General features: G+C 41.4%; 1 protein-coding gene across 1 annotated transcript in view; it reads left to right on the top strand.

Moving 5' to 3' along the window:
* Nucleotides 1–18,096, top strand: part of pou6f2 (POU class 6 homeobox 2) — a 61,742-nt gene extending 43,646 nt beyond the window's left edge. The window contains exons 5-9 of the mRNA XM_041066063.1: nucleotides 2,017–2,154; nucleotides 7,021–7,230; nucleotides 9,092–9,245; nucleotides 12,440–12,608; nucleotides 17,589–18,096. Coding sequence (XP_040921997.1) covers nucleotides 2,017–2,154; nucleotides 7,021–7,230; nucleotides 9,092–9,245; nucleotides 12,440–12,608; nucleotides 17,589–18,096 — 1,179 coding nt within the window. The remainder of the gene's footprint in view (nucleotides 1–2,016; nucleotides 2,155–7,020; nucleotides 7,231–9,091; nucleotides 9,246–12,439; nucleotides 12,609–17,588) is intronic.
* The last annotated feature ends 835 nt before the right edge of the window (nucleotides 18,097–18,931 follow it).

Here is an 18,931-nt window from a genome sequence, read left to right as displayed (position 1 = left end):
GATAGTGATGGTAATTAAAATAATAAATAATAAATAATTCTATAAATTGTCATTAGTACTTTTATCAAGCTATTTGAAATAAATCAACGAAGGTTGAGTAATATAGTTGAAAATATTATCAAAGCATTATTAAGGATGTTTTCCAAAATCAGTTTATGTTACAATATGGCAACGGTTTGCAAAATCATATGTAATATAATGATTTTCAAAGAAATAAACTGTTTTTCACAGTGTGGTACGGTAAATGTGAGAAGACATATCTGCATCTGATTTTTTTTAATCCTGGATTCTAACTGATCCCTTAGTTTGCACCTAGTCCAGTGTAATCAACAATGCAAAAAATATTGGATGATTAAACGAATATCACTATAAATTAAAAATGTTTCAGGATACATTTTGCGTCATATCACACTATGTTCATTTTCCATTGTCAGTCCCTCTGAGTTTAACGAATTTGTAATATTTAATTGTAAGAGCATGAAAACCCAGATCAGCTCAATTTAGTATTTTTCCAGAACTTTCAACTGGAAATCTTCTTATCTAATGTTGACTGTTGATGTGTCTCAGAGTATTAATTCCAGCTCGACAGAGATTCTGCTACCCTATTGCCTTTGCACGTAAAGTCAGATTCAGGCCTCTACTTTTTCAACATTTGAGATGTTAAGATTTCCGAAGGACAACCACTGGACACATAAAAGACAATCCTGCGATTATCGAGGAAAAACTGGATGACTTTCAGACGAGGGGAGGCAATATCAATCACGGCCAATTTGAGGCCACCAACATGAAATATGATTTCATAAGACAAATGCAGTGTCATTCTTAATGTGCTTAACCTTTACTGTCAATGAAAAAGTATTGATTGCTCGGTGGCATTTTTTCATCATTTGATTTCAGAAAGTGTAATAATATATGGTGGTGGGGTAAGATAAAAGATGAATGGCAACCGAACGATCTCAGACGAACAAAGCTGAATTCCCTGCAGGGAACGGAACGTGGAGAAAAGTTTACATTTCAGTAGAACAATTTCTGATGCTGCACATTGTGTTTTAAATCAGCCTTTATAAATGTATATAAAACACATGCAGTACTTTTGTTAGTTTAAGTCTGTTATATAAGCTTTACTTCTAATTTCAGCAGTCTTGTTTGAATATGTAGCCAAGCAGTATTAGCAGGAGGGAGCAGGCAGACTGCTTCTAAGCAGTGTTTCTATTATTTCTCTATTCTGTTGAGTAATTGGGAGGTCTCCTATCTCTTCTTGGTCTTTGATCTACTTACTCAACCTAATAAGACTTTGCTCTGCTGCACTACAACCAAATCAGCAGTGCATTTTCAGCCCCCTAATAAGTGGTTAGCTTGATTTATATGGGTAATCTTGGCGATGTGGCGGGGCTCTACAGCCTCTCCCCGACACAAGGAGCCTCTTTTCACAACCACAGGCCAGACCAGATGAGTCCATTACAGCAGAGGTAAAGATGGTCATTTAACCCTCCTCTCCTTCAAAAGTAACAGTGTGCTAGTGCATTATGACGCAGGAGGAATTCTTAGTCGAAGCGTATCGAAGCGGTTGACGATACAGTGATGCATGGCCACACTGCCTGGCTCTATTGTGAGAGCGGGATGCTGTTGGGCCATTGCTGCGGGTGGAGAGACTCGGCTCGGCCCATGGGGAGCCCCGAGGGCCAGAGGAAGCACTTAGAGTGGTAAAATGGCCACTTATTCACAGCCACCCTCCCGTTCTCACCGCTCCTCCCTACCCTCGAGTCTCCCACTGGGTTCAGGAGCACAGACCTCCGGGAACTGTATGATGGACTGCATAGCCCTCACTGCTGGACTATACAGACCTCACTGCAGTCAGCCTACTCTGGCCTTGGCAACAAAGAACAAAGTGTGAAGGCCCCCACGCTGAGCTTGACTTAACCTGCTTTTTTGGGAATTAGCGCTGTACTGGTAAACATCTGCACTGGTGACATTAGCAGATGCAGTTTTGATGAATGATTTCTTTTCCCTCTCCAGCTGAATCCTCTGGCCAGCCAGGCGGCGGTAGCAGCAGCAGCAGCCATGGGATCAATCGCTGGTTCTCAGGTGTTTGGCAACACCCTGTCAAACCTGCAAGGAGCCACCGGGCAGCTGGTCACCAACGCACAAGGACAGGTGAGTCCTGTCCGCTAGATGCTAAGACGCAAAAGAAAAAGCCAAATTTGCTGAATGATCCTTTATGCATACAGCTAATTGAATACTACAGAGAGAAAACAGTTGCATTGGTAAATGTTCTTTAAAATATTTTTCTGGGCCATCTATCATGGATGAATGTGCAGCTCCAAATAAAACCTTTGTATAGTATTTCTGATCTTTGCTCATAGATTTCTAGTGTTGGCTCTCTGTGTTGTCTTGAAGCCGTTTGTCTACAGTCTAGTAGCCGCTCTGCCATATATTAAGCTTTTTGGGAATAAACAAAGTCCCTCTTTCTCTTATCCGCATGCGCCTGTCGTGGTAAAACGCTGACCTTGTCATATTTACAGGGTGGCTGCAGAATTGTTCCATCAGTAGCTGGAGGCTTGAACGATGATGCTTGTCATTGTGGGGCTCTATCTAATGAATCATCTTATCGCAGGTGCACACAGCACACATTAAAGGAAAATTGTATGGACAATGTGCCCTTTCATGCCACTCTGTGTTATTTACCTTAACCTGTGTTCATCTTTTAACTCTTGCAGAGTCTCCATAGAGTGAGGTTAACAAAAATAAGGTGAAACCGAGGCGGTGGGTGTTAATTCTTAGCACTGAAAAACAGTTGATTTTGAATTCTGCACTTGACATTTAACCTACCGGAGCTGTGTCTCGGTACCACCAGTGTGACCATGCTTCACTGTTTATAGTTATGTGTAGTCCGTGTGTGAGCTCGCTTGATGCTAAACGTCGCTAATGAGACAGTATGGACTTCCCTGGCTCACAAGGTGCCTGGAGCACTGGGGACAGATCACTGTGGATATGGACTTGATGGGATGCTCTGTGCTTTTGTAGTGTCTTGGCGGCTGACACTCCCTGACATAATCAGGTCACAGACACGGTCAAAGCCCTGGGCTACAGCCTTTGCTCCCCACCTCATTATTCCACAGCATTATTCAGACGGAGGGCTCTGAAACATGCACTCCCCTATCAGAAGGTCCTGCACCCCCACCCCGACCCCCCCCCCCCCAAACACAGAGGAGATTATACAGGCTAATACATACCTCAAACAAGGCTGGAGGTCCAACAAACATGCTCTGAGAACTTATGTCAGCATGGAAATGCAAACAAAACACGAGGCAGCTTTTGACAGATTTTGGTTTGTATCACCTGAGAGCTGCTTTTATTCATTCAGGTTAGTATTCATGGAATTTAAGGAACAATCATCACTGTCCTCCACGTGCAAAAATTTACCTTTCCTTGAATTTAAAACGTGGCGTTCTGTTTTCGACCTCCTGATTTCTTCCACAACTCTGTCAGAAGACCTTTTCATTAGCTGAGCTCTGGGGACCTTGAAAAGTGCCAGCTTTGATGGACGTTTGGAGTTCAATATGTTTTTAAACCTTAATTATCTTGGCCCCAGACATTTTATTCTCCAAGGAGAATCAATGAGGTTCTTTTATCCTCACCGCCTCTACAACAGTGATTAAGTCTGTGGATAAAATCCAGAACATTGTTAAGTCACTCTCACTCCTGATATACCCCCCCCCCCCCCCCCCCCCCCCCCCCGCCCAGTATGAATCTGTGGCATTTTTATGAACATCTTCTGTTGAGCATAAATTCTCAATTTTCCTGCAACTTAATATGTGAGTAAAAACTGAGGTGGAAAATGTGGATTTTAAGGGTTCTTTCATGTAACATATGATACATGCTGAAAGGTGTTATGTATGAAAACCCCCTCCTCCCACTGTGCTATCCATCCTTTTCTACTCCCAGCATTCCCAGCCTTTGGGAAGGCCTTGAGCCTCCTGGGTAGACAGTGCTGGCACTAATGCAGAGAACAACAGGTAAGAAACACATGCACTGTTAACCTGCAAAGCAAGTTAGCCTGTAAAGCAGCTGAAGCTGAACCACAACACAAGCACGCTCTATTGATGGGAGCTTCCAGCCCTTAGATCAAGTGCAACCACGGTGTAAACTGCTATTGACCTTGTAGTTGTAAATCTGCTGTAGGGCTGCAACCATTGATTATTTCCATTATCAATTCATCTGTCAATGCCGTACAAGTTCCCAGGTCGCTTGTTTTGTCTCACTAACACTCCAAAAACCAAAGATGTTACATTTATAATGATATAAAAAGGGGAAAAAAACAGAAGAGCAGCGAATTCTCACCTTTAGGGCACTGACACCAGCCTATGCTTGATATTTTCAATGGATAAATAATTTAAATGATTAATCCTTAACCAGGACAATTGTAGATGGAGTTCTGTCAATTAGCTAATTTCTGTTAAACAACAACTTCACTGGTGCTTTAATCTACTGTATCTCTTTCATTTGAGAACATAAAACAAAAGCAGTTAAAATAATAGAAAAGTGTGTGGTGTTCTGTATAAGTTCTAAAAAGGGATACCCAGGAAATGTCTTGTGTGCAGTGCACCATTATGAGTCTGCTGTTTTAGGCTCTGATTTGCTCTGAATGTTAGCTTTTTTTGGACTTGTGTGTTGACACGAGTCCAAACTTCCCAAACATTTTTCCTCTCGGGTCTCAATTCACCGGATGAACAGTGGAGGAGAGAAAATGGGCAGAGATATTGCCTGGCGACCATGGCTAAAGACACAGATTGCCCTGGCTGGAGAGATGAGATGACATTTCTGTGGAAACAAGAGCAGCATAATCTTAATGAGTTCTGCTGGGTGGAGAGAGGCACGTTACTCACATGCCATACAAACTGAAGCGGGAAGCAAACACGGAAAGCCAAATAAAGGAGAAGACACTGAAAGATAACTGAGAAGAGAGAAGGTCCTGAAGGCTGCCTATTTATGAAAAGGTTGCACCAAGAAATCGCACCTTAAGAAACACATAGTCAAGTAGTTTGAGGTGGAAAGTGATTTAATGTCTCCATCAAATGCAGATTTCTGTACAATAACTACTATTACTATACTAAATATATTACTATATAGATTACTCAATTTGGGGAATGTAAGTATATTTAAACCATTTTATTTTGCTTAGCAAAAAAACTGCTCTGTGCATCAGTGTAAAATAAAATGTAAGACTTTTTGTTAATGAATGAGACCTCAGCATTACTGAATTCAGTATTTCCCATTAGTTTTTTATGTAGCAAAGTCTCCCCATGTGTCTGTAAGTTAACACTTAGGCAGTTGAGTACTCTAAGAACTCTACCCTCCCAGAAGAAGAGCTGTGTGACACTGCCATGAAACATCTGCCTGAGAAAGTCAGATGGAGAAGCATTGCTTGGTGGGACGGGGACGAGAGCTAAGCTGTCAGCTGCCTGCTCTTTTATTATGCTTATAGAACAACCACTTAGTCCAATGACGATGAATAATTGAGCGGAACAAGTTCCCTTCCACTGTGCCATGCAAAGCGGGATCAGTGGGACTCGGGAGACACGAGCGTCAGGCAGGGCAATAAAATATGCTAAGTGGCAGGAGAGCATTACAGGGAATTTGTAAAGCCGGTGCAGAGAGAGAGATAAATTATCTCTCCCCTAATGCGAAGCAACGTAAGCAAATGAGCCGTGGCAGGGATGAATTACAGATTGTCGGCCCACCTTTCTCTCACTGATCCCTCCCTATTATGTCAAAGAGACGGGGGGGAGAGGGGAGGGTGAGGCAGACCACGCACTGAAACACATCAGCACATCAGTGGTAGCGATAGAGACTGCGGAGCCAGAAGAGGCTCGGTTACTGCTGCGTGAAAGCTTGTTTGTAGTTTTGTGTTGCTTTGGGTTGACGTGTGGAAGCTTGGAATAAAATGTAAACATGAAGAAGACTCAAAGACAGTGCAATTTTAGCAAAAGTAGCTTTTTGCCCAGTCGCCAAATAACAGAATTTAGAATGATGGGCGTCTCATCTGTGTTGAGCTGCTCTCTGCTGTAATGAGGCTTGGTAGAGGAGCCCTGTCAGCGGGGGTGGGGTGGGGGGGGGGGCCGGAGCAACGCCTGCTCAGGAGCTGCCCAGAACCAGTCCCCAGATGACATTAACCTTCATCATGGTGAAGAGGCACTAAGTCCCCCCTAAAGCGCCACTCTTGGCCACACTCCGGCAGCTCTGAGAGCTAAAACGCTGCAGTGACACTCTGCCGCCCCCTTTGATCTGCCCTTCCTGATTACAGCGGCAGAGGAGAGGAGAGCAGGGGATGGAGGAGGGGTGAAGTACCCCTGGGACCCTGAGAGTTGAATTAGAAACACAGGGTCCTGTCTCACTCTCTGATGCACCTCGTCCCTCTTTTTGTTTCTTTTCTCGCTCTTTCTTTCCACTTCTTCTTCCTGCCTGTGTGTGTGTGTGTGAGAGAGACAGAGGGTGAAATGGGGGACTCTGTCTCTCAGCAGCCACACTCCTCCTCGCCAGAGACAGACAAAGACACTTAAGCACAAACACACTTAGACACACGGTCACACATACACACACACACGCACACACTCATCCCGGTCTTGGCCCGGTGATGGATAATACAGTCAGTGGTGTGCACCATCACACACACAGGTATTCAGCACTGACCTTTGCAGTGTGCTCCCAGCAGTCTGCTTTGGCTTCACTTGCTCTAGCCTGTAAAACCACCTCAGTGACAGATGATCAGTGAACACTTGTGCATGTTCCTCTGTCTGAATCACACACAGACCAACTCAAAAACAGAGTGCTCTGATTAGCCTCATAACACGGCAAAGCGACCTCACGCTTTGTTTCCGATCACAACCAAAAAACCAGAAAGAAGACTCACAGCGGCAGAGATCATTAAGACTGATACCTCCAGTAGCGTTTACCCTCTCTGTTCCTTCTTCTTTTTAAAACCGCCCAGCTGATTTTGTCTCCTCTCTACCCCCTTTGTAGATAATTGGAACAATCCCACTGATGCCCAACTCTGCAGGGCCCTCCAGCCAATCAGGGGGTGGCAACCCAGCTCTGCAGGTACAGCCAATTACACCTCAGCTTCTGACCAACGCTCAAGGCCAGATCATCGCCACAGTGATCGGCAATCAGATCCTGCCTGTCATCAACACCCAGGGAATCACACTGTCACCAATCAAGCCTGGACAGCAGGTAACATATACGCTGATGCACAAACGCACACACATAAAGGAAGATGTCTTGCAGAGCAGCTTATTATGAGCTTAACCTGACTCTTCAGCTATGATCAAGAGTTGATTTTAAAACTGTTGAATGAGCAACACCTAGTGGAGTCAAAGTAGAGCTCTGTTTATTCATGAAAGCAATATCCCAGCACAGCTAGTCAGGTCTGTTTACGCTAAACACCTCATATTTCTCCCGCTTGAATACTCATAATGCTCATTTGCATCATTTCACCTAGGAAACACAACACATTTGTGTATCTTTGTGTGTGTGTTTGTATGTTTCCGTGTGTGTCTGTTCATGTTTGGAAGGCACTTGTCAGCCAACCTTTCAGACTCAGTCTCAGGGAGACTGCTGCACCCCTGCAGAGCCCCCCCCCACCCAAAAAAAAACCCAAAACAACACTTTTCATCACTCCACTTAAAACTCAAACACTCCTGCCTCTGTTCTCCACCTCTTTCCGTTTCACTTTCCCTCCCTCCTCCTCCTCCTCCTCCTTCCTCAGCCACACTCTCCAGCCTTATGATTTGTCCTCTCTGACCTGAACTAGAAGTATTTTGTTTTGATTTAAAGGAAGGCGCACAAAACACACAAGTTGTTTTCTTTTTTTTTTGCACACTAGATTTGAGCTCATACTGTAAGTGCAGAAACTGGAGCACACACATTTTCTCCTCCCAATTTGAAGATCTATACAGTGCTGAAGTGTGGAGCCAGATGCATGCACACAACAATGAAAATGTTATTGACTTGATAATGACGATGTCAGCGCAGAATTACAGGGTAAAAGTTCACATTGAAAGCGCATACAGTGCCGAACGGATGAACTCTCAGCAGATGGACACCTAATTGTGGCTCCCCGAAACTCCAGATCATACTCTTGAATGAATTAATGCATTTGTAATAATGTTTATGCTTTTGTCTCCACTTCAAAGCTCGCATGTACACATTGTTCCACAGGCATAATTTACGGTTGTCAGAGCCTGCAGTCTAGAATATTTCCAGTGAAGCTAGATAATTCTCCGAGCCTGTCAACAGTCCTGACAGTGTGTGCATCGCTGTTGACACCCCCCACCATCCAAACAAACACATGCCACAGAGAAAATAATTAATAGCATAGAAGGAGAGGAGAAGCCAGCCCAGCTTATGGCGGAGACAGCTTTAAAAGTGAAGACGTACCATCTTGATCTTGTAAAAGCAATTCACATGTGCATAAAACATGAAAATACATCGTTTTCTCGCCATCAGAGCACGTAGCTTGTGGATCATGAATTATGTTTGATATGGGGACTGCTGTGTCCACATGTTTTTATTTCAGATTCAGGCTGCCATTATTAGCATCCTCACAAGCCTGATGACGAGACAGAGGACTCTAATTGTCATGAGCTGTTCGTCTTCTTTTTCAAAACTAAGTTTATTTTTGCAGAGGAGCTATTACAAAGCTCATAGAGACAGTGGAGTACCCGAGCTGAACCAGCACCTACTTCCTTTTAGACTCTCAGTGTCTCCTGCAGTGGTAGACCTTTGCTGTAGTCTATTGAGCAGACTATTGACACTATATTCTGCTCTGTCAGTCTAAATACTGTAGGCAGTAATTAACATTTATTCATCATCAGGTACAAGGTAAATCTCATTATATTCAGCTTCTAAGTGGCTAATTTAATAGCTGCTGATTGGTTGATTACATTTAATACTATAGCCCAATCACCATAATGACATGATTACTATAAATGATGGTTATTATGATGATGTGCAGAGGGGAATTGCTCTGTACTACACACTGTCGATATGTTGTATCAGCTCTGCGGGTGTGTGTTTGTGTGTGTGTGTCCAGCTGCCTCAGGCTCAGCAGGGTCAGACGGGCCCCGCATCGTCTCAGCCCAACCTGCTCCACATGCCCCACAGACAGAGTCCACTCCACCAGGCCTCTTCGTCCTCCTCCACCTCCTCCTCTTCCTCGGCTCTCAGCGTGGGGCAGCTGGTCAGCAGTAAGTGTCCGACACAACTCACAGAAAAAAAAAAAAAAAAACGAATACACTGAATAAAGAGCCATGTCAGTGCTATTGTTTTTATATGATATATAATGTGCATTAAAGGGTCAGGACACCTAAATTACAGAAAAACAAATTTTCTCTTATAGCACTAGTAGAATCTTGCCATGCAGTCTCTGAGATTTCTGCCACTACCTGAATACAATACAGTGGTATTTTGTTTGTGATGCTCATTGTGCTGAAAGAGCATTTTGTTTTTCATTATCCGGAGTTCTCTGAATAACCCACACACAAAAGTCTCCTGAAGATTTTAGTCTGTCATTTGAGTCCTCATAGTCTTATTTGCTTAAAAGATAAAACTGGCAGTTTTCTTTACTTTTATTGCTGTCAACAAATCCCATGAGACGACCAAAACCTGCAAAGGAGTAGTTCACCTCTCAGTTCCTTCTGACTTCCCTGCAGTTCTCTGCCTGTTGCTCTCAGACCCAAGCCCATTCATTCCTGCTTAAGACATAAATCTTTTAAAACAGGTAAAAATATATAAACTATTTTCAGCAGTGGATTAATAAACATTTGGGTTCAGAGTTGTTACAGCAGCAGGAGTCAGACCTTTTTCACTTAAAGTATATTTTTAGGTTAACAGAAGAAAACAAAAATTGTATGATAAGATGATTTTATAGCAAATCACTGCCTCCCAATATCAGTTTTAATTGGAACGGCTTTCTATTGAAAAAATAGTTCCTCATATTGACATCATTGTCTGTGTTTTATCCAGAGTAACAGGGGCACAGTTTCCGGAAAGACATGCTGCTTTTTTTTTTTTTTTTTTTTAAATGCAATTTTTGGGATGTTTAAAGTGCCTCAAATGAAATACAGTTCACCTCCACTGTATTAAGATGGCGGCAAAGATGTCAGGGCAGATATAACCGAATCGATCCAGGAGCCCAGAAAACACCACCGGCGAGAAAATAACGGTGTCTTTTTGTAATCTGGGTGAACTGTTCCTTTAACATCGCTGGCTGGAGATCCAACAGGGTGGACTCTGTGCTTACATTACACTCAGCGTGGACAGCTTTTGACTGATCCCCGCCTCCAACAATTGTTTTATTTTTCCTGACTGTCATTTCTTTGGTTTATTAGACGATCCAAAGTGGCGTGTGTTATGTATAATGAACATAAGTTTCAGTCTCCCAATGCGTGGGCCTTTGGCAGAGCCTTATAAATCACTGGGCCGCAGCCTGTCAACATGCAGCTATTGCCTTTAAAAACTCCGTTTTATTCAGATAAATTTCATTTGTCAGAGTCGATTCCGCTAAACTCCATGTAAACTCATTTCAAAGGCAGCTATAGTGCCGCTGAATTTAATAAAAAACAAGTCGCCATTGATCAACTTGTTGTAGATATTGTGTTTAGTTTATGTTTACTTGTGGCTTGAAAAATATCTTATAAACCATTTTTGAGTCTGCACAAAATCACTGTGGCTCAGTGCTGTGGTAAATAGAATTAATGCTTTATGCTGAGTATGAACCATATCACTTTGTCTCAGTATCACTTACAGCAAATAGACGCAAAGCAAAAATCCCATGACAGAATCAGAGTCGTATGCAGAGCTGAAACGATGAAATGTGCCAGAAACAGATTAAAAAAAGCTGAGAATGTCTGTTACTGTTATTTAAAACAATCAGATGGTAAAATTTCAGTCATAAAGACAACTGTCAGCAATATTTTTTTTTATCAAGGTTGTTTTTATCTTTGCTTTTAAGTCAACTAAGCACACTTTCTGTTTTCCTCTGTATAATCCGTCTTCTGTTGGTTGCTAAACATCAGAGGTCTACAGATGTGCAAATGCAATCTGTTTTGCAGAAACATGCTACTAACACGACACTGACATGTGATCACTTTTTAACTTTTAGATTCCTGTTTTTCAACAGGTTTTTTCTTCATCATTTAGTTGTCCCTTTTCAGTGAAGTAGGTGTTTAACTTGTATTGACCTGTTGTAATTATTATGTTTATTGGTGTGTTGTTGCTTCTGGAAGCCCATAAAGTGATTGTCTCCATTATTTCAGTGTTTTTAAAATTGGCTTTTAAAACCTTTCATGCACTTTTCTGTTTGTTTTGCGAAAGCTTTAGTCCACCATTCATTTTTGCAAAATAAATTAGAAGAGGATTAAATCTTAAATAGTGTTTGGGTTGTGACTTTATATCTAAACAAAATATGGATCCAGAGTATACACCAGCTGGGAACTGCTGCTCAGGAAAACCATTAGTCTTTCAAACCACTAAGTAAATAGCCTCCAGTGGGAATGAGGAGGAGATGCTCATCAATGTGGAGATGATGGGAGCCGAAGCTGTGAGTGCTCATCCCTCCCATTTCAGTCGGCTTGGAGTCTCTGGTCCCTCATCTTCCAAGTGTTCACACGTCTGGAGCACGCCGCATATGCTACACGTCACTTATGAGGCACAACGAGATGGCAGCCCCATAGATTTTTACTTAAATACGCTTGGAGGATTCCTTTAATAATTCATTGATAATGACCAAGATGAATAATTCAGAGGCACAAACTTTGCTTTAGTAAGCAGGATGCCAGGGCACCTGACATTGATGTACAATGTGAAATCACTTTTTATTAGCAGGGAAATTCTTCAGAATGCTTCAGTGAAGTTTTTCACATCTACCCAAATGCAGAGATTCACAAACAGCATTTCTTTGTATAAAGAGTGTTTCTGTTAGACTGGAGCTGGGCATCATTTGTGTATGAGGCTCACTGATGGTTTAAAGCCCTGAACTGTCTTCACAAAGGGTCAGACGGATGAAATAATGTCTTTATACATTCTTTAATGTTTATCTGAGAGAGCTAGCATCAAAATATATGTGCATTCATACAGACAAGTATAACATTACACACATTACACACATCTATCTGTCTATTGAACTGTGAGCCATGACATGCCTGTATTCATGCCTCAGATGAATTTATTCTTCAAAACATCTCTCAGACACATGTAGTTTACAGCACGAGGGCAAAGACAAATAATAAGTTCTGACCCAGACTGGGGCTATTTTTTAAAGTTGTTTAGAGACGATCACGATTGCATATGGCTGAATGTTTGCTTCATTCACTCTGGAAAATGAGGTAAGCAACAGAGGAGCAGAGGGCTAATAAAATGAGATGTGTTTGTTATATTGTAGACCCGCAGACCGCCCCCAGCGAGGTGGACGGGGTCAACCTGGAGGAGATTCGTGAATTCGCCAAAGCATTCAAGATCCGCCGGCTGTCCCTGGGCCTGACACAGACCCAGGTGGGCCAGGCGCTCAGCGCTGCCGAGGGTCCGGCGTACAGTCAGTCTGCCATCTGCAGGTAAGGACAAACAAAGAGGGAAAAGATCTTAACAATAACTGGCTCATTATTTCTAATTAATATGTCCTGATTGTGTCAAACGGGGCCAGATGAAGTTGTGCAGCCTCAGTGAGTCGTCTGGTGCTCATAACTACCATCTATTTTTCATTCGGTGTTTTAACAGACATTATTAAGATATTAAAATACATAATTGACTATCACCACCCCTGACAAACGAAAGCTCTCATGTCTGTACGTACCCTTCTTCCTCTGCCTTCCTCCTCACCCGCTGACATGACAGCCTCGTGTTACTTATGCAAAATACATACACAACTATTACACGAAGCACTTAAAGCATTTAATAATTACTAAGGCCCTCTGCCTTTCACTCCGCCTGAACATGAGAGAGCTTGACGGCGATGATCTGTTAATAAGATTGCCATGTTTTACTGCTGCCACGAGGACAGTTTAGTCATAAATGGTGCATTATATATTCATGACACAATCAGACAATCAGTGTTTCATCCCTCCTGTTGTTCCACTTGACTAACATTTTGCATTAAGAGGCCAAATGAGCCACATTTCCCTTTCAAGGCGGAGTAATTGGGCTACATCATGTCCAAACATTAATTTTTTAAGAGAACTAAATAGTGTAATCATTTATACTCAATGCAGAAAATGTGTTTTTAAGCGTAGAATTAATTAAAGAGTCAGCAAAAGCAAGTTAATGTTAAATTTATTTTCCAAAATCAAATTAAAGGATGCATTTTGACAACTTTTCTTTGCTGAGAACACACAGAACTTCTACACCATTGTAGCCTGTTTTGCATCAAATATTCCCCTCTGTCAAATTCCCGTATTAATTTTAATGTCCTTCTGCAGTGCATGTGCTTTGCTGATGACCGGTACTGTTTATGTGACACGGCACTGCCACGCACTTTTAAAAATTTCATCACATCAACATCAAACGTCCGATAAAATGTGAAACAGAACAGGGGCCGGGGTTCTTATGAGGCCCGGCCGTCTCTGACTAATGTTTAAAGTCTTAAAATCACACATGAAATATTTACAGCCAGACATAATTCAAATATTTATAATATACATTAAAAGCCATTAGCTTCAAAAATAAACACTCTGTGGGCTGTTATTCATGCCGTTAAGACAATTTTTTTTTTTGTTGGTATGACATTGGACATGACATCCTGATGTTTTAAGTAGAGGGGCAAACTTCACATGCTTTAGTTTAGTTAACATCAACACAGACATGAAGTTTGAGGAAAGACGGGACGTCACAGTAGCTCAGGGGCTCCGGCTCTGAACCCAGACAGTGAACAGACACTGACAGATGCTTCCATCTTGTCTCCTTTCATTGCTCAGTATGTTTCCAGGCACTTTATTAGTTTATCTAAACAGGCACAGGCATTACATGGGGGCATCATCAAACCAATGATGTGTCAGTCTGTCCTCTTTTGGCTTGCATTTGGGCTTCTTTTATCTGAGATGAATACAAAATAATATTCAGAGTGAAATAATTTGATTAAAATTTAAAAAAAAAGTCATCCCATTTTTCATTTTAAGTACATGATTTAAGATAGAAAACATTAATACCTCACCTTAATTAGTGAGTCGCACTGCTCAGAATTCAATTTAGATTGCTGTCCTCATTAGTTTAATCTTCAAGAAGACACATTTGACTCAGCATAAATAAACATGACTAAGACACAAAGTAAATGAGGGTTTTACTAAGAATACGACAAAGCATTTGATGCCAACTTTGGGTACCCGACAAAAGCAATGAGCATATCTAATTCTGTATCATTTTATCAGTATATATTGTTGTAAAAATAGATAGATAGATAGATAGATAGATAGATAGATAGATAGATAGATAGATAGATAGATAGATAGATAGATAGATAGATAGATTTAGATTCCAGTTTTTATTGAAATTCAAGCAGTTTAAGGTCAGTAACTAACATGAAGCCTGGAAGTTAATGCCAACATTTCCTACATGTGGCACAACTTTTGTTGATTACTTTACATGGAACAAACTGTGTTTCTACAGCCTCTGATGCATTATTAGGACACTACTGCACTGCAGGAAGTAGTGGTGTGTATTTTTACCAGAATGGTGGGAAAAAGGCAAGTAACAGAGAAGCAGAGACTGGTTGGTTCATCCTGCAGCAAGATAATGACCCAAAACATTAACAGAAAAGAACCAGACGGTGGCCTCACATGATGAAAACCAGCACAGTCTCCAGACTTTAACCCCCAAGGAGCTGGTTTGGGATGAACTGGACAGAAGGTGAAAGCAAAGCAAACAATAAGTGCAGCACATTTGTGGGAACTTTCCTGGGACGAACTGTCTGAACAATGTTTGATTTACACTGTAGAAAGAACGTCACGAGTGTGTTCAGCTGCTGGATTTAGGTTTCCATGATATTTATTGTTTATTAGGTCGGTCCCCAAAAAAGGACTATACCCAGCCTTTCATACTGTTTCATACTGTTTCAATAAATGTCTCTAAACACAATTTCGATAATATTCAAATGAAAATACCATAGTTTAAGGTGAATCTGATCATTTATCCAGATATAGATTTTAGGCTGCCTTCATCCAGCCCTGAACTTAAGCATATACTTCTTAGATAGTTCTCTCTGAATGGCTCCGGTTCATGTCTGTAAACCCTCAGGCAAACTGTAACTCGGGTCTACACATACAGCACATCTAAGCAGAGCTCCTAAGGTACTTTTAAGAAGAGCCAGAGAGGCTGGAGGTGCATTCAGGGCCATTTCTCCCTCGTGCTGATGCACTAGAGGAGGGAGTGCATACACCAGCTGAGCAGCTCTCAACTCATTTTAGTATCTGCGGTTCCTGTTGATCCATGAAATGTCCTGTCTCTGGTGACTCTTCATATTTACTAATGTATTCCCCGCAGTATGGAGCTCTCCCCTTTCCACTGTTTAGGAGGATGACGGGGTTATAAATAATACCTCCTGTCGACAAGCAGGAATGCACCAACGAGGTGTAGAAACAGAGGAAGTTCATGCATGCATGGGCATCTCGCCCGCGCTGTTGTTGTCTGCAGCAGCTCACCTCGCCATTAAAAATGTCTTGTGTGCATTGTTTGTTCCACCGAGAGCAGAGCTTCCTTCTAGCTCTCTGCTGTCTTTCCATCAGAGCTGTCAGCTCAGGACTTATGTTACTAAAAGCATCCCCACACGTCACACTCCTGTTTGTCCCATAAACACGTTCAGTCAACTCCTCTGAGTTTATTGGTCTGGAAATCAGATGTTAAAGATCAGCTGTTGTAAGCATTCACATGTTTTTAAAGGCTCTTCAAATATGATTTCCACTAGTTATTTTTCCAGAATAAACATATTAAGTATCTAGAAACATGCTGAGCTGTTAGTTTAATAATTCACTAATTTGTGTTTCACATGGCTGGAGTGTGTATTTTTGTTTAAAGTGCACTGTAATGCTCTCTGTAAGTTGTGGTGCTCATTACATAAATCATTAAAAACAAGCATTTGACTCAGTATAAGTGAATCTGACAAGCTAGGCATGTAAAACCAGCTGAGGAAAACATAAATATTACTACAGTTAAATTCCACTAACAAGTAATGTGACTGAGATCAAGAGCCGTTAGCAAAAGATATACGAGAACAAATTATACATACATATGTTGAGTCAGTCACACAATTAAAACAATCAAAAATAACAGTATTATTAAAGAATATCAGCAAGTAAAGCTCTAAAAGCCGTGTGTGAAATGAGTTTCATTCCATTTAGGCAGTTTCAGACAAATTCCCTTCAGCGAATCACAACTGGATTTAATCCTGATCTGCTCCTTTCATAAAACACTTACCGTAATGGGAAGTCTAGACAGTCCAGATGTCTAAGTGACCGAGGTGTTTAAGTAACTGCCTCATCACTGGTTAGAGTCTAAACGATGACTTTTGTCGCCTCTCATCTCCGTGACTTTCTACTTAAATTACTTAAATCAGATCGCTTTCATTATTTTAACTGGAAAAGGATTGTGGGTAAGTCCAGTCAAATCACCAGGTATTACCCATCCTTTTCCTCCATACGCAGAACAAGAACAACCCACCAAAAAAAAATACAGGCATTCCACGTGTGAGAGGTATCCTTTCAACACCTGACGTCATCTTCATCATCTCTAATTCACATGTCATATACAGTATCTGTTCATATCACAGACGAAAGCACCTGGCAGAGTCACTGGGCTGCCAACTAGCAGTGTTTTTTAGAACAAGCTTCATTCTCCATTCTTACTGTGACTTGATAAAATGCAGGGTATTTGTGAAGTCAGAATTATGTGTCACGCAGCCATGAAGTTCCAGGAACTTTCAGGATTAGAGTGTGTAAATGTATTCTTATTAAATATAAAATGAGAGGTTGTTAGAAGATGAAAGAAAGTTTGAAAAATGTATTAAATGTACAATTTGATTAATAATTCAAGCTTTTTGTAAATAAATGATGGTGCCATATTTAACTGCATGCATTAGTGGATTGTTTTTCTTTTTTTGTTTTTTTTTTTTGTTTTGTTTTTTTTATCACCTGAGGGAAAGAAATGGGATATTTGTCCGAATTATTCCTATTTTGTTTTTGTGTTGATTCATTTTGTTAATTTTGAAGTACAGTATTTTAAACATTTAGTTAGATGTTTGCTATGTTTTTGGTTCAACTGGACCTGATTTTAGCCATTGGCAATATCTCCTTGCTCCACTATTGCCAATTTGGGACAGAGAACCACAGCCTCCTCCAGAAAATTAACACACCACTGGCAAACATCACCTCCAGCTGCTGCAGCTGAGGTGGATCCAGCTCCAGAACACAGACGAGTTTGGCTCGCATGTGTACCTGGATGCTAGTCTCAGTCCCTGTGGCATTCTGGTTGAGGAGACTAAAAGGCAGGCAGCTTATCCCTTGTTCTGGCAGGGCACCTAAGTAAGATTGTTTTTTCTCAATTCTCCCCAGACACACCATCCTGAGAAGCCACTTTTTCCTACCACAGGAAGCCCAAGAGAACACTATAGGTAGCAGTCTGACAGGCAAACTGAACCCTGGCCTTTTATATCCTGCCAGGTTTGAGAAGTTGGACATCACCCCTAAAAGCGCCCAGAAGATTAAGCCCGTTCTGGAGCGCTGGATGGCCGAGGCTGAAGCCCGCCACCGATCCGGCATGCAGAACCTGACTGAGTTTATCGGCAGCGAGCCTTCGAAAAAACGCAAGCGGAGGACCTCTTTCACCCCGCAGGCGCTCGAGATCCTCAACAGCCACTTTGAGAAGAACACACACCCCTCTGGACAGGAAATGACGGAAATAGCCGAGAAACTGAACTATGACAGGGAGGTGGTGCGTGTCTGGTTCTGCAACAAGCGGCAAGCCTTGAAAAACACAATAAAGCGTTTGAAACAGCCCGAACTCGGCGCGGCTGCACCAATGGACCCTCTCACTGATTCTCTAGAGGAGCTCCCGAAATGAATGAGCTCTCCAACAAAAAAAAAAAAAGAAAAAAAAATGGAGCGGAAAAGTGGCAGCCGTTAAAAACAACAAAGGTGGACGGACTCATCTTGAAATGAGAGCTGAAAAACGTTCCCAGTCACCTGGATGGACAGTCATGAGTTTGCAAACAAAAACTATGTGTTGTCAGTGTGATTACCACAGTTATGTAAATGACCTTGGCGAAACCAAAAACAAGAAAAAAGAGATTAATATCTGAGAATTATGTAAAAACATATGGTGTGCTGTTTCAAAGAGTTTTAGATTCTGGCCTTACAGACCAGACTATCGCCCAAATTTTGGTTCCCACGAGGAGGGATTTAGTAAAGAGATCATACCAAATCAAAACACTATTTACCAAAGTCTGTTGCATCTGAGTACTAAGAATAATTTTGTAATGTAAATGTGCTCTAAATTTTTACATTTGTACTGGCAAATCTAAGCTATATGTGTGAGGTTGAGTATACATTTTATCTTTGTCTCGCTTACTTTTTTCTTCATTGTTTTTATGTAAATATCTAAAACAAAAAAAAAGAAAAATGCTGTCTTCAAATTGAAATCACAATGATAAAGTTCTTTTTTGGACAAAAAAAAAATTACCTTTGCTGTTAAACAATTGCATAATAATGTTGTTTGCCTCCGATTTGTGTTTCATCTGCAAATATTTTCAGTCACGGTGTAACTTTGTACAACTTTTACAGGTATTTATTAATAATCTCATGAGATTGTTTCAGAGGACGGACGGAGGGAGATTAAATTTCTGGACTGTCACAAGATGATGAAGATGAGGATGGGAGGAGGAGGAGGAGGGGTTTCA

Source organism: Toxotes jaculatrix, chromosome 20 (genome assembly GCF_017976425.1).
Source record: "Toxotes jaculatrix isolate fToxJac2 chromosome 20, fToxJac2.pri, whole genome shotgun sequence".
Taxonomy (NCBI): Eukaryota; Metazoa; Chordata; class Actinopteri; family Toxotidae; genus Toxotes; species Toxotes jaculatrix.
Note: the sequence above shows the minus strand (reverse complement) of the source record. Positions and strands in the feature narration are given on the sequence as shown.